Source organism: Centruroides sculpturatus, unplaced genomic scaffold (genome assembly GCF_000671375.1).
Source record: "Centruroides sculpturatus isolate CEXI.00-Female unplaced genomic scaffold, Cexi_2.0 scaffold397, whole genome shotgun sequence".
In the NCBI taxonomy this organism is placed as follows: Eukaryota; Metazoa; Arthropoda; class Arachnida; order Scorpiones; family Buthidae; genus Centruroides; species Centruroides sculpturatus.
In genome coordinates, this window is record NW_019384579.1 from 585,301 (window position 1) to 599,129 (window position 13,829).

Below are 13,829 nucleotides of genomic sequence, written 5' to 3' on the forward strand. Positions count from 1 at the left end.
TATATATATATTCTTTCCTCCCCTTTCACTCTTTCTATGGATAGTTTTATAGGAATTTTTTCATTCCTTGAGCAGTTATGTTAGGTTCTGTTAGATGTTTCTTCGATATCATCTGGATAATTGATAACCGAACCAGATCCTTTTCTGTGCCATAAAAAAAAAAAGGCGAGACAGGCCAGCTGGTTTTTGTCAAAATTATCCGATAAAATAAGAAATAAAAATGTTTAGAACTTAACGAAGCCGCAAAAACCATTTTGTCGATGCGATAATTGAAACTTAAATGTTTTTCTCGGTCTGCGAGTCGTATTTTTAATTAAATTTCTACTCTTAACTTTAGTTCCGATGAAGGTTTTTTTAAAATTTGATTGGAATTAAGGGCGTTTTTTTTATTTATTTAAATAATTAACGTGTTAAATGCGCCGATAAGATGGACCCCCGCTCTAGTTTTATGGCACGTTTCGAATGTATAATAATTTATCTAAAAATTCTTTGTATCTTACAGCATCTTCTGCTGCATCTTTCATCGTTGTTCATCTTTCAAAGTATCTTCTACTTTAAATTTTCATGTGTAAATGGCCATATCGTTCACGTAGCAACATCGTCAGAGACCGAACATTCTGCTGAATTTAAGGAATTTTATCATGATTTATTTTATCGATCATCGAATGAAAATAGGAAGAAGAGAGAGACAATCAGATTGCCACCTCATAAAGCCTTTCACGAATTTAATTACGAGCCGATTCAGCCGAAAATTGTAGAAGTAAGTAAGAGTCCTCCAAATCGTAGAATTCCTACCACATCTGGGATAATTCCGATAAGAAAATCTGGTAAACCTTTACGTATTCGTAATGGAAATCGACGTGGAAGAAAGAAATCGACTCCTGTAACTCGTAAGATTACTGGCGTGCCGGAAAAACCTTCAAAAAATCACGATGATGATCAACGTAGACATCAAAGGCCAAGGCCTACATCGCACGAACGTACTAGTTCTACAAGAAATCCAACAATTACCAATACAAATCCTCAGAAAGGACGTCTACCTTCCCACAAAGCTTTTCACGATTTCCATTATCAACCCATAAACGTCAAACATCCTGGTGTGACTCCTACTACTTCTAGGATTACTTCAAGACCCAGGCACGATCATCGAGTGACAACAGAGGCTTACGAAATAACTCCAAAACACGGAATTTCTCACTTTTCCGATTCTGATAATGGTAGAACGATTGAAAAACCTAAACAAATTAACGATTCAATAGATTCTTCAAGAAGACGGAATACCGTTTCGCCTTCCACCATTCGTTTACCGTCTCATAAAGCCTTTCATGATTTTCATCACGAAACTGTAAGCGTTAAGCAACCCAAATCTACACCTAAACTCGATAAAGAATCGAGAAAACCTATTAGAAATCGTACCAGAACGGGAAGACCACGAGTACGTGTAACATCCAAAATACCATCTCGATTTCCAGATGGAGATAGAAATAAAGTATCTCAAAGACCATCCACTCATAGACCAACTGATGCTGTAACTAGAAAATCGACTTCTTCTCTGCGACTACCCCCTCATAAAGCATTCCACGATTTCCATTATGAAAAAGTCAAACCCCCTGATGTTCAAATATCTACTTCCATCCCTTCAGTTACTTCTAAACCAAGATATCCAGATGGTGATCAAAGTATCGTAACATCACATCCCGAGCATCGCAGAACTTCAAGGCCTAGGAATCCATCCCGATTTCCTGATGGGAATATTAGAAAAGTAACTCGAAGGCCTACACCTAGCGAACGAGCTGGTCATACAACTAATAAACCTGGACGCTTGCCTCCTCATAAAGCCTTTCACGATTTCCATTATCAAACACTTAAAATAACATCACCAACTCCTGTAACAACTTCTAGGAGACAACCTGGAGGGAATACTAAAGCGACGACAGAAAAACAAAGAGTCACTGTAATACCTTCTCGATATCCTGACGGTGATCATAGTAAAGTGACTCATAGACCAACAAATGGTAAAATTGACCATTCAACTATAAAACCTACTTCAATTCGCATTCCTCCTCATAAAGCCTTCCACGATTTTCATTTCCAGACAGTAAAAACTCGTGATTTTACATCTAAACACACCTCCAAACCAAGATATCCCGATGGAAACCATCGCGACGTGTCGGAAAGACCACAAACACGTAGAAAAACTCCAAGACCGGGACGTTTTCCGGACGGTGATCATCGTAAATTAACACAAAAACCAAGACCCACGTCTTCACATAGATTAATCGATTCTACTCTTAGAAGATCGCCCACATTAAAGCCTTTAAAGAAGAAAGTTCGCATACCTCCTCATAAAGCATTCCACGATTTCCACTACGAAACAGTCAATGCTCAATCTTCAGATGCTCGAAATGTAACATCTTTAGCTGAAAATCTTACCGATATCTTTAATAATAATAATTCCGAAACGTTTTCAATTTACGACGAAAATGACAAACCAAAATTTCCAGACGGATATACCGAATCTCCCATAAACAATTACAGCGTAGACGATTCTGAAATCTCAGCCCAAAAACCGAATCGTAGGAGAGGAAATAAAAGACAAAGATCTAGAGTTTCTTCTGGGAGAAGACGAATTAAAATTAAATCTAAAAAAACACCTTTTGAGGATTCTCATAGCGGCGTAAAAATAAATACTACTACTTCAACTACTCTTCTTGAAAATTCTACGCTAAATCCTCGTCCAAATATCGAATTATACGATTCAAGACTCGTTCGGAGAAGAAATTCCGCATCTGGAAATCATAAATTTATAGATGGAACTCATATTAATGTCGATAAACCAAGATTTAGTTCGGGCACGGATCATCGATTAATAAAAAAATCGCCAAGCGTGGGAAGAGAAGAATCTGTTAAACCTCCAATTAGATTTCCTCCTCATGAAGCTTTTCATGCTTTTCATTCCGAACCTGTTCGACCAGTCAGATTCACGACTCGATCTTACACCGATAGAACGACACAGGGTAGAAGAACTACAAAACCGACCTATGAAAGAACAACGAAATCTCGTGAAAGAACGACAAAACCAACTTACGAAAGGACAACAAAGCATCGTGGAAAAACTACTAAACCTACTTATGACAAGACAACAAAACCCATTTACGAAAGAACGACTAAAACTCGAGTAAGAACTACAAAGCCTGACCGTGAGAGAACAACGAAGCCAACTTACGAAAGGACTACAAGACCGATACAGGAGAGAACAACGAAGCCAACTTACGAAAGGACTACAAGACCGAGCCACGAGAGAACAACGAAGCCAACTTACGAAAGAACAACAAGATTTCGAGGTAAAACTACAAAACCGACATACGAGAGAACAACAAAACCAACTCCCGAAAGGACAACAAGGATTCGCGGAAAAACTACAAAGCCAACCTATGAGAGAACAACAAAACCGAGCTACGAAAGAACAACGAGACAACGAGAAAGAACAACGAAACTACGTGGGAAAACAACAAAATCCACTTACGAAAGAACTACAAGATCAATCTACGACAGGACAACGAAACCATCTTACGAAAGGACAACAAGACTTCAAGAAAAAACTACAAAGCCAACCTACGAGAGGACAACGCGTGGAAAAACGACTAAAACGACTTACGAGAGAACAACAAAACCAGGGAAGAAAACGACGAAACCCACTTACGAAAGAACCACAAAGCCCACTTACGAAAGAACCACAAACTTACGAAAGAACCACAAGGCCCACTTACGAAAGAACCACAAAACCAACTTACGAAAGAACCACAAAGCCCACTTACGAAAGAACTACGAGACCCACTTACGAAAGAACCACGAGACCCACTTACGAAAGAACCACAAAACCCACTTACGAAAGAACCACGAGACCCATTTACGACAGAACTACGAAGCCTTCTCGAGAGAAAACGACGAAACCAACTTACGTGAGAACCACAAAAACAATAAAAACCACCCCAGATAGGAGATTAACCGATCAACCGTTTGATGGTCGAACAAGAATAGTACCACCGGATAGAGAAAAAACAAGTACAACTCGCACGATTCGCTTCCCTCCCCACAAAGCTTTCCACGAATTCCATAACGAGCCAGTAAGATACAGATTCGGTTAATCCACTGCAAGTGTGGCATCGAACACCCCTCTAAACACAGACACACACACACACACATATATTTGTTTTCTCTAAATACAGGAGGAAAGTGTTATTTATAATTATTGCTTTTTATAAAGCTTTTTTTTTTTACGCTTTTTGTAACGAATTAACAGGGAAAAAGTGTACTAAACTCGGTTTAATCTGATTAATAAAAACATAAATAAAATAATAATTTTAAGTTTTATCTCGATTTATTTTAAATTTTTATCGAAAACATACCTGACAGCACAAACATAGCAATAATCTAGAAGGTCAGGTCACAACAATACTCTCTTTTTCTTTATTATTATTATTATTTTATGTACAAAGCCACAACACAACAGAGAAAACAAAACACTCTTACGATTTTTGAAATCAACCAATCGAAAGTTACCGTCACTGGTGTGACGTCATGTGTCTAGTAAGGTGATGACGTTCGCGGAAAGTTTCGTTACAGATATTACACTTTAATTTCTCCTCCCTTCTCTGTTTAGTGGCATCCGCTTCCCTTTTGTGATGGCTCCTCATGTGATACACAAGGTCACTGGTCATCCTAAAACTGGCATTACACTTGGCACACCAGTTTTGGGCAGGAAGCGTCAGAGCCGCCAGTGAGGGTGGTAAGAACGAAAGTAAAGCCGAAGGTAGTGTTTTATTAGTGAAATTATCAACCGGAGAAGGAAACGGTTTGGAGTATGGTAGATGCAAACTGGTACTTCTGGTACTGTAAGGATTGGGTATCAACGATCTACTCTCGTATCGTACTTTCACTTTATCGAGTGGTTCACCTAAATGTGCCGGTACGAAAGCACTGGTCAGAGATGTTACCAGTGTGGTACTGTCTTGAGGAGAATTGGGTGCCGGATAGGGTGGAATTGGGTAGTTGGTAGTGGTAGTCGGTAACACATCGCTGGGTAATCTGGGAAAAATGGAGAACGATTGAGATTTATCCACTTTCTTGAATGCACTCAGATTAGATTCCGTACCCAGAGAGGGGATTTTAAAAGAATTGGATGAAACTTCCATCTGTTGAGGGCAATCGTCATACTTGATGGGTGCTGAGGAATCTGTCATAAGTCTCTTAGCTGGTCGAACGTCATTCTCGGTTGTTGTTAACGATGCTATATCGAAACTTTTCACTTTGCTTCTGGTTTTTGTTGTCGTTTCCATAACGGGTGGCAAGTTACGTCTCTCGCAACGATAAAGCAAATGGGAGATCACAGAATTCGGGTATTTAAATAATTTCTGGCAGAGTATACAGTAAAAACGTTTGTTACCTGTAACGAAAAAAAAAAAACGATCTTCGACTGAAAGAAATGTTCATAGATAAATTTATTCAATTATTAAATAAATATATTTTATTTTCTTCAACTTTTGTACACTTCAATTTTGAAATTACAATAAAACCTGTCTAGAACGGAACCAGAATTAAACAGAGAAACCTGTCTAAAGAAGAAAGCAATTCTTCGGAACGAACGGAGCAATTTTCTATGTAAAACAAAGGAAAAAAAACCTGTTTAAAACGGAAACCCGTCGAATCGATTCCGGTTTACACAGGTTTTACTGTACTTTTGAATAAGTTTTCTATCGTAATTTTCTTAGAAGTTAATGAAACTCACCGTCCACCGTAGTCGAAGGTATCATAGGAAGTTGCAAAATGTCATTTAAATCTTCTCCGAACCAGACAAAGAGTTCCTCTTCTGCCGAAATATCTCGAATGGCACGATAATATAAATGTCCTGATTTGACAATAACTTCTAAATTTTGCTCTTCGCCGTCTCGAGCGGATTGCACATGAACCAACCAATCGTTATCTTGGTCTCTAGGATATACCTTCAACAGATAACAAAAATATCCTTTGCCTTTAAGAAAACTTATCGTTATTTCGGCAACCTGTTAAATGCGGACACTTTTTTCTTTCTTTTTTTTTTTTAACTTTATGTATGGAAAAATTTATTTACTCACCTTAATCACGTGGCGAGTATCAGGGAATTGATCTTGGCATCTCCATGCTAGAAGAGCGAGTGGATCCACGCTTGTAGGAGACAACGAAAGAGGGCCTAACAGTGTTCCCTTGCTAATAGGCTCCTGAGTCAATACACTAGGAAAAGATTCGCCCATCTTGTACCTAAATTTAAATTAATATTTCTTTAATTATCAATAAAATTCGCCTTTTCTTTAATCGTAAATTTAATGCAGGCTAGCGAAGATGAAATTCACCCGTTGTGGTTCTAAGCTGTAATATATATAACGGGCCCTTAAATTAAACCGCCGAATAACGAATGCGGAGGCCCTAAAACTAGGCCCTAAGCTGCAGAGTTAAAATATAAAGTGCCCTAAGCGTACGTGAAAATCTTACTTTGGTTCGGTGGTGCGTTATCCTATGGGCATAAAAGACAATTGTCCGGGGCCCTAACTAACAGGAGGCCCCAAACCGATCTTTTATAAAAAGAATTTTTCCCTAAAAAAAAATCCATTGAACAAAAACGTCGTAAATCAACACTGTACGTGGGGCCCCACTAATTAAAATGTGCCTGGGCCCCATGAAGTTATGTTTAATAAAGAATTTCTCATCCTTAATTTAATTTTTTTTATTTTTATTTTAAGGATTCTTGTGGGAAATTATCTATATAAATAGGGTTTTAAAATTATATTTTTTTAAACAAAGGCTACTTGATATTAGGCAATAGAAGAGTGTTGATCATAAAAAACACTTTAAAATATAAATTTATAAAAATATCGAGAAGTTTTTAAGAAAATCGCTGGAGTGAAATGTTCGAGACGTTACAGCGTATCAATATTTACAATCGAACTTTAAATTTCGAAACCATTCCGTCATTGAGGAATGTTTAGGAATTTTAAATCGCAATACATTAAGTAATTTAACTGTTTAATGGGGTATTAGACATTCTGAGACGTTTTCCTTTCCTTCTATTACATAATTTGGCCCTATAAAGTTACAAAATGTCGACAAGGTTTCTCGTAGCAGGATGATAATCTCCAAAGTTGTTTGGAAACTTGGTACTCGCTTAGATGACTTGTGGGCAGATTGAATGAATAAGATTGTGTTTACGTTTGAAAATAAAACAACACCGATTGTGTCAACAGGAATCTAGTGGAAAGGTTTAATATTTCCAAGGATGCGGAGGAAACCCGAGTGTGGACGAAATGTTTTCAGTCTATTACTCCAATGTCACTCTCTCTCCTCTCCATTAATAACTGAAGCAGACAGCTGGAACCACATAGTCCGTTATCAAAATACTCCGCCTACATCCCGAGTCTGCTTTCAGACAAATTACTCGTCAGATTCGACTCTATTTTGTGTGTTTATACTGTTAAAAAATATATAAAAAATAGGATAAAAATCTGCTCTCCGGTCTAAAATGGCCAAAGATTTCATTTAAATTGTCTCAGGAGATTCAAATTCTTATATTTCTTATTCAAGGTACTTTGCAATGTTAAAGATGTAGGGAGGAGAACGTGCATCCTCCCATCCAGACGTATCAAAATCCGTACTTTTTTGTCGCCTGATGAGAAATGGAAAGTAAGAAATATTATAATAAAAATCGTATTTTTCTAGTTGATTGATGATGAAGAAGATGTAAAAGATAAGAGAGAGAGAACAATGATCCGGACGTGTATTCATGTGTAAAAGTTGCAAAGGTCGTGGACTAAATCTTATACATTTCAAACCCCAGCTAGCGAAGATGCTGTACAAGAAATTAAATTCGTATATATTTTAACCCTGCATTGAGTCAAAAAATTAGAAAATTTATTATCTAAACTCGATTATAATTAAAGGATTTAGACCAAAGAATGCTCATTTTGTAAGAAATTTACGTAGTAAAAGTATAAAATGACGATTCGAAGAAACACTTGTTTTACAATAATTTATAAATATATACGATTTGTTTTAAGTAAATCGCTGGTAAATTAAGTGCTAAATATATTAAATATATTAAATTTTAAAAATATATAATAAAATGATAATATTTCAAAGATAACTCAAGCTTACTCTACGTAAGCTTGTGTATTTTTCTATTTAAATAATGTTTTAACGAGGTATTTTTTTTTTGCATTAATTATTTTTATTTAGAGACGTTTCGAGTCGAGCAATTTCATTAATCCTATACTCCTATAAAAGGTAGGAGGATGAATTAAATAAAAAAAAAATTCGAATTTGAAAGATTAGAAAGAAAATAGAAGGATTTCACTAAGTTTTCTGGAAAATGTAGCTTAAATGCTACTTTAAAAATATATTCTCTGTAGATTAATATTATCAGATTGTTCAGTTCGAGTGAGTTCTTTTGAATGCTTTTGATACATAAAAAAAAAATCCAGATTTTGTTGGAGATTTTAAGAAGATTAAACAATTTTAAAAGTAGTGAAGTATACAATATTTTAAATTATGCGATTAATCGCTTGTAGGGGTGAGATTTAGACAGAGATTAAAGATTATCATTTCGAAATATACCTAAATTTTCTATTTTTAAATCACCTCTCTCTCTCTTTCTCTTCCTTCCTGCTCCTCCTCTTCTCTCCTCTCTCCTCTCTCTCTCTCTCTCTCTCCTTCTGTGGCAAGAAAATAATTCTTTTTTTAAACTTTTCTAAATAATCTAAAGCTTAGAAACTTGACCCCAAAAATGTATAATTTCTTAATATTTTAGAAAAACATTATTTAAAGCATATAATCTTACTAAAATTTGCTGTACTTTACGTTAAAACCTGCATAGGTGGATGAAGTTGGCGTGACTCGACACTAGTTGCGACACACATCGTGACGAGATATCGTGATTCTACGACACGAAGGAGAAGTTATTATCGATATTTTAAAGAATTATAACATCATTTACCGTTTTAAATCTTCTAAAAATGCAAAAAAATATGATTAATTAGAGTGAGAAGTATCCTGGAATATCTATACAATCCTACGTTAAGAAAAGCGAGAAAAATATAAAATTTTCCGGTGAAAATTCAAGATTTTATATCGTTTAAAAGGTTTATAACCTTATCAATCAACAGAAATATAAAGAAAAACTAACACAGTTAAAGTTAATTAGAAGTCTGTTTCTCCCTGGGGCTAGTCAAGTATACGTAGAAATGATATTTAATTGCTACGCATCGTCAATTAACTAACAACTAAACAGTTAAAAAAAAAATCCAGAATAACATCTTGAAAAACCTGATCTAACTTAACTAGGACAGATGATAATTCTTTAATAATATTTAAGTATTTTACGACTGTAGTTTAGGAAGAGAATGATAGAGGTTAATTGTATTTACTTCCTTAAATTTATAAAGAAAAAAAAATTAAATTTATTTACTGTAAGATTTTGTAGAGAAGAAAGATAATTAAAGTTAAAAATGGAAGAGATTTAGGCGACAATTTATACTGTTTAAATGCGTTAGTTATAAATAAAATGGCGTTATATCTGTTTATTTATTTTATCCATTATTCGGTAATGTTATATAGAAAGAAAAGAAGTTATATGATGTAGTATGTTAGCTGTTCGTCCCTTATCTACTATTTGAATTGAATTAAGTCAGAGATGGCCTAAACAATAGATAGGAGTGGTATAGGCGATTTACTGCATTTCTCCGCTTCTTGCTGAATCTGATCCACTTCAAAAGCAGATATATTAGGAGAGGAATGGCCGTGGAGCCAAAAGAAACGTCCCTAATGGAAAACATCTCTCAAATAAGTAGAGTTTCTGTCACCGACCTGTCTCCGGATCCGGAAGAAACAAAGTGTAGCGAGTCGGCTCTTGTAGACTTTCCATAATTCATCGGTCGCATATGTTGTCGACTCTGACAATCCCAAAGAGAAGGAGGGAAAATTCTGATCCCGTTTTAATTCACAAAATTGATGGTTCTCTGACTGCAACCCATTAGTAAGTGGGTTGTTATTGATGAGCAAAGGGAATAGTGGAAAAATTCCTTCATTGATTTGGCGTATACCCCCGCAGAGTAAAATCTCATAAAATATGTAACAAAGCCAACAATAATTTGATTATATGTTACGATTATAAATGTACGATTGAATGATCGAAGACTAGCAGTTCAGATAACGCTTTGTGCAAAGCCAACGCCATTTTTCATTCTTGGAAAAGAAGATCTCTCCCACCCTGCCAGATAAATGATGTCTCAGTCAGATATGAATTTCAAATTGTTTTCCAATTCCTGTGATTCACAAATTGCGTCCATTTGCGAACATCTTTCTCCCTGTTGGAAAAAAAAACCGTTCGCTTCTTAGTAGTGACGACACTAGTGCTGTCATATGGAAAGGAAATGATATATAGCAGGCAAAAGCCGATTCGCTCCTCTTGCCTGTGATTTGCATGTTAATACACGACTCGTGCTTCATTGTTGAGAAGTTTCTCTTGTGTTGTGACAGATTTAATGTTACTGACGCCAGTCTCTGTTACAGTCTGGTTGAAACTCTTTTAATAATGAATTAAAGAATAATTTTATCTTTATCCATACCTGTTTCTCGGTTAAAGTTACTTCGCGTGTTTTAAGCCGTTATATCGTCGAATAAACTAAATATTATATGCAATTTTAATACATTTTTTAGTCTTTCAATTTGTTTTAAAAATGGTTTTCTGCATAAAATTATTGCAGAAAATGAAATAGAAAAAAAAAAGCGTTAAGGTTTCTATCGCTTTTTCTGTTAACTTTAATCTAATTATTAATCAAATATCTTGTTATTGTTTTAAGCGAGAATCCGGTATAAAATTTGAACAAAATCCCGGTCGAAAAGTAAACTTTTCGAGCATTTTCCTATTGTGGAAATAGGAGAAAACCGCATCCAAACACAGATTCACATAACGACGTCGTTACGGCATTCTTTCTTACTAGGACCATCAACAACTACTGTCCATAAGTCCGGACTATCTACCCTTGGTTTAATATAAGAATCCCCACCAATAACGTGATGAAATGACGCAGGAGACGATTTGAAAGTAGCGACAATGTTGCGAAGCCCTAATTTACGATCGGTCTCCGGGCCATTTTCTCTGATAGCCATAATTCACGGCCAACCAAGCTGTGTGCAGAACAAACATACCATCTGTCTTATCCAATCTGTGGCAAGCAGCAGCGAAAAGCACTTTACATCCAAACCTCCCACTCCCCTCCAAAAAAAAGGTGTCTATGGCAGACGGGACGTCCCCACTCCGTCAATTATAAGCGATAGAACTTCTCCCTCTGTTTGTCGCTCCCACTGTATAGAAGATGGCAGTAATGAGATTGACAGTGCACGGCGATTGAAAATTAATCCCTGTAATGCTCTCTCGACGTGTAAAAATCTTATTTTGTAAAGCTTTAATTCTACAGGTAAAAAAAGAAAAAAAAACTGGATAGGTATTCGGTAGTTTTAGCCTAAAAAACTGCTTAAAATAAAACTAAATTGAGACATTTAAAGCTTTTCAAAGTTCCTACCCTTTACGCGCTGTATTTTTTTTCCCTTTTAAAATATATCCCAAAGCGTTAATCATCAGTAAAGTACAGATCTTGTGATTGTCAAGATATAATTGAAGATCAGGGATCGACAGATGTCAAGGGTCGCAGGACACTTAGCGATGACAAGAGCTCTCTCTCCCTATGATCTCTCCACTCTATTTTCGCTGACGTCATCAAACACCTGCTTGCCAATTTACGAAATCTGTCGTGTGGATGAGAAGTCGGAAAATCGTAACATCTGTTGTACTTAAGAAGTTCAAGGCGTTATTTTTCTCCTCAGTGAAGAAAATCTCATAATTAAAGAAAAATACGCGACAATCATTAGAAAAATTACTCCGATTCTATAAATTTAAACAATTAATTAAATCATTTCCCAAAAAAATCTATTTAATTTTAATTAAAATCGCATAATTTACAAGAAAAAAAGAGTAAGGATGCTTCCCTGCATAACTACGAAGCCCGCGGGTGAAGCACGCTTTACAGGAGTCACCGCTTATAAAAATACGAGAAAGAGAAGTTATATAAGTTTACAAAAGTGTAGAATATTATCGAAACTTACCTGTTCAACCCCGAATAACTAGACAGAAAGCACGTGTAATAAGCCAAGAGAACGTTTCATCCACATCCATTCTAGCGAGCCGACTGACGTGCTGCAGTCAGGACCGGATTCATTAGAGAACAGAGTGAACCTCCAGTAATGTTGCAGTTGTCAGACGTCGTTGGATAGTGATTGGTTGGTTGTCGTCCGCCTTTCGTTCTCCTGACAGCGGACTGTGTCAAGCAAGATGTGGGAGTCTTGCAACTGTCTCTTGGCTTCACTGAAAGACAAAACTTAGAAAGAGTTCTCAACAATTTTTCTTTATTTTCTTAAGGAAAAAATAAAATACCTTTCTTTATTTAACATTAATAAATAGATAATTAAATATTTCGGAATATATTTAAAAATATATATATATATTTAATATTCCTCAGGCAATGTTTTTTTTTTATATTTTAAATATTAAAAATTGATAAATTTATATTTTATTCCTATAATAACATTTTTATTCAGTTGGAACAGTCTCAATTACCTCGAAGCTAGGAGAAATCTCTTATTCACTTTATCATAGAGTTGCATATTTTCTAAACTGCATTTGTAACTTTTTGCTGACGGAGCTTCAAAAATAAGTTTGAAAAAATAAAAAATAAAGCGAGTCAGAAAGATCAACGGAAATGTGTGTCCCATTATTAGCTCCTAAGGCAACAGTTCTACAAACATTCAAAAAAAAAGGCTCAAGGCTATAAGAAAAAGTCCCTATAAGTGCAAAAGACGAATCCCCATCAATTTCCTCCTATCACAGTCGCCAGTCTGTGTCGATGTAATTCTGTATCTTGTGGTCGCACACGGTCTATCCCATATGTCTAACAGCCCGAGGGCCGTTGATCCCATCCTTTGGAAATTGCCGTATCAACATTTATATTACAGAAATATTGAGGTTTGGAAAATGTCCGGCCAAGTAATGGAAAGATGTCCAAAGACGTTTTCTAACGCGATCAAACTCTTCTAAGATCATAAAAATTATTATTTTCTTTCTAAGAAAAAAAAAAAATATATATATATATATATATATATTCTATTAAATTTTACGTATTTTCATTTCTTATAACGTTTAAACTTACGAATTTTTATCATTTTTCTCCATTAAAACGCGTGTACGAGACATATTATTATTGTAAAGTGCATCGATTAAGTTATGACAATTGACTTAAACAAAAGCCAATAAGGAGAGATTATCATCTCCTTAGACTCCTCTACTCCTTTGTTTAGAAAATGGGGGAAAAAAAACCTCTATAAAACAGCATATTTTCCTATTCAAAAGAGAGCCAAAAAGACATAATTTATTTACCTTGTCGGTTCCATACAACCATTCCGCTAATGTCAAAAGTAAATGGACTTTGTCGCCCGGACTGTAGAATGTGTTAGGACATCAAGAAAATAGCCTAGCCTCTATCGCACTCTCTTGACTGGCAGACCTTAAAAAGAACGTTATTCTTATCAAAACTTTCTCTGCTCTTCTATCATAAAACTTCTAAAATATTGTCTCCGGTGTGTGTGTGTGTGTGAGTGTGTGCGTGTGTGTGGAGAACGATCGATACTCCCCCCCCGAACAGGGGACACATAAAAGTATGAATGGAGGAAAGATATTCGGTGAGGGGCAA

The 13,829-nt window shown here is 35.8% G+C and overlaps 1 protein-coding gene across 2 annotated transcripts; it reads right to left on the reverse strand.

Annotated features, from left to right (window-relative positions):
* Positions 1-4,447: 4,447 nt before the first annotated feature.
* Positions 4,448-13,629, reverse strand: LOC111624431 (PR domain zinc finger protein 8-like). 2 transcript variants are annotated; one of them, XM_023367263.1, is made up of 5 exons: positions 13,517-13,629; positions 12,190-12,448; positions 6,135-6,297; positions 5,789-6,002; positions 4,448-5,446 (listed from the first exon to the last, which is right to left on the reverse strand). In XM_023367263.1, exons 3-5 carry the CDS (start codon positions 6,288-6,290, stop codon positions 4,566-4,568), a joined length of 1,251 nt encoding a protein of 416 aa, XP_023223031.1. In that variant the 5' UTR covers positions 6,291-6,297; positions 12,190-12,448; positions 13,517-13,629; the 3' UTR covers positions 4,448-4,565. The 2 variants fall into 2 exon arrangements, with proteins under 2 accessions (XP_023223031.1, XP_023223032.1); XM_023367264.1 differs by lacking the exons at positions 12,190-12,448; positions 13,517-13,629 and adding an exon at positions 8,668-8,707.
* Between the last annotated feature and the right edge of the window lie 200 nt (positions 13,630-13,829).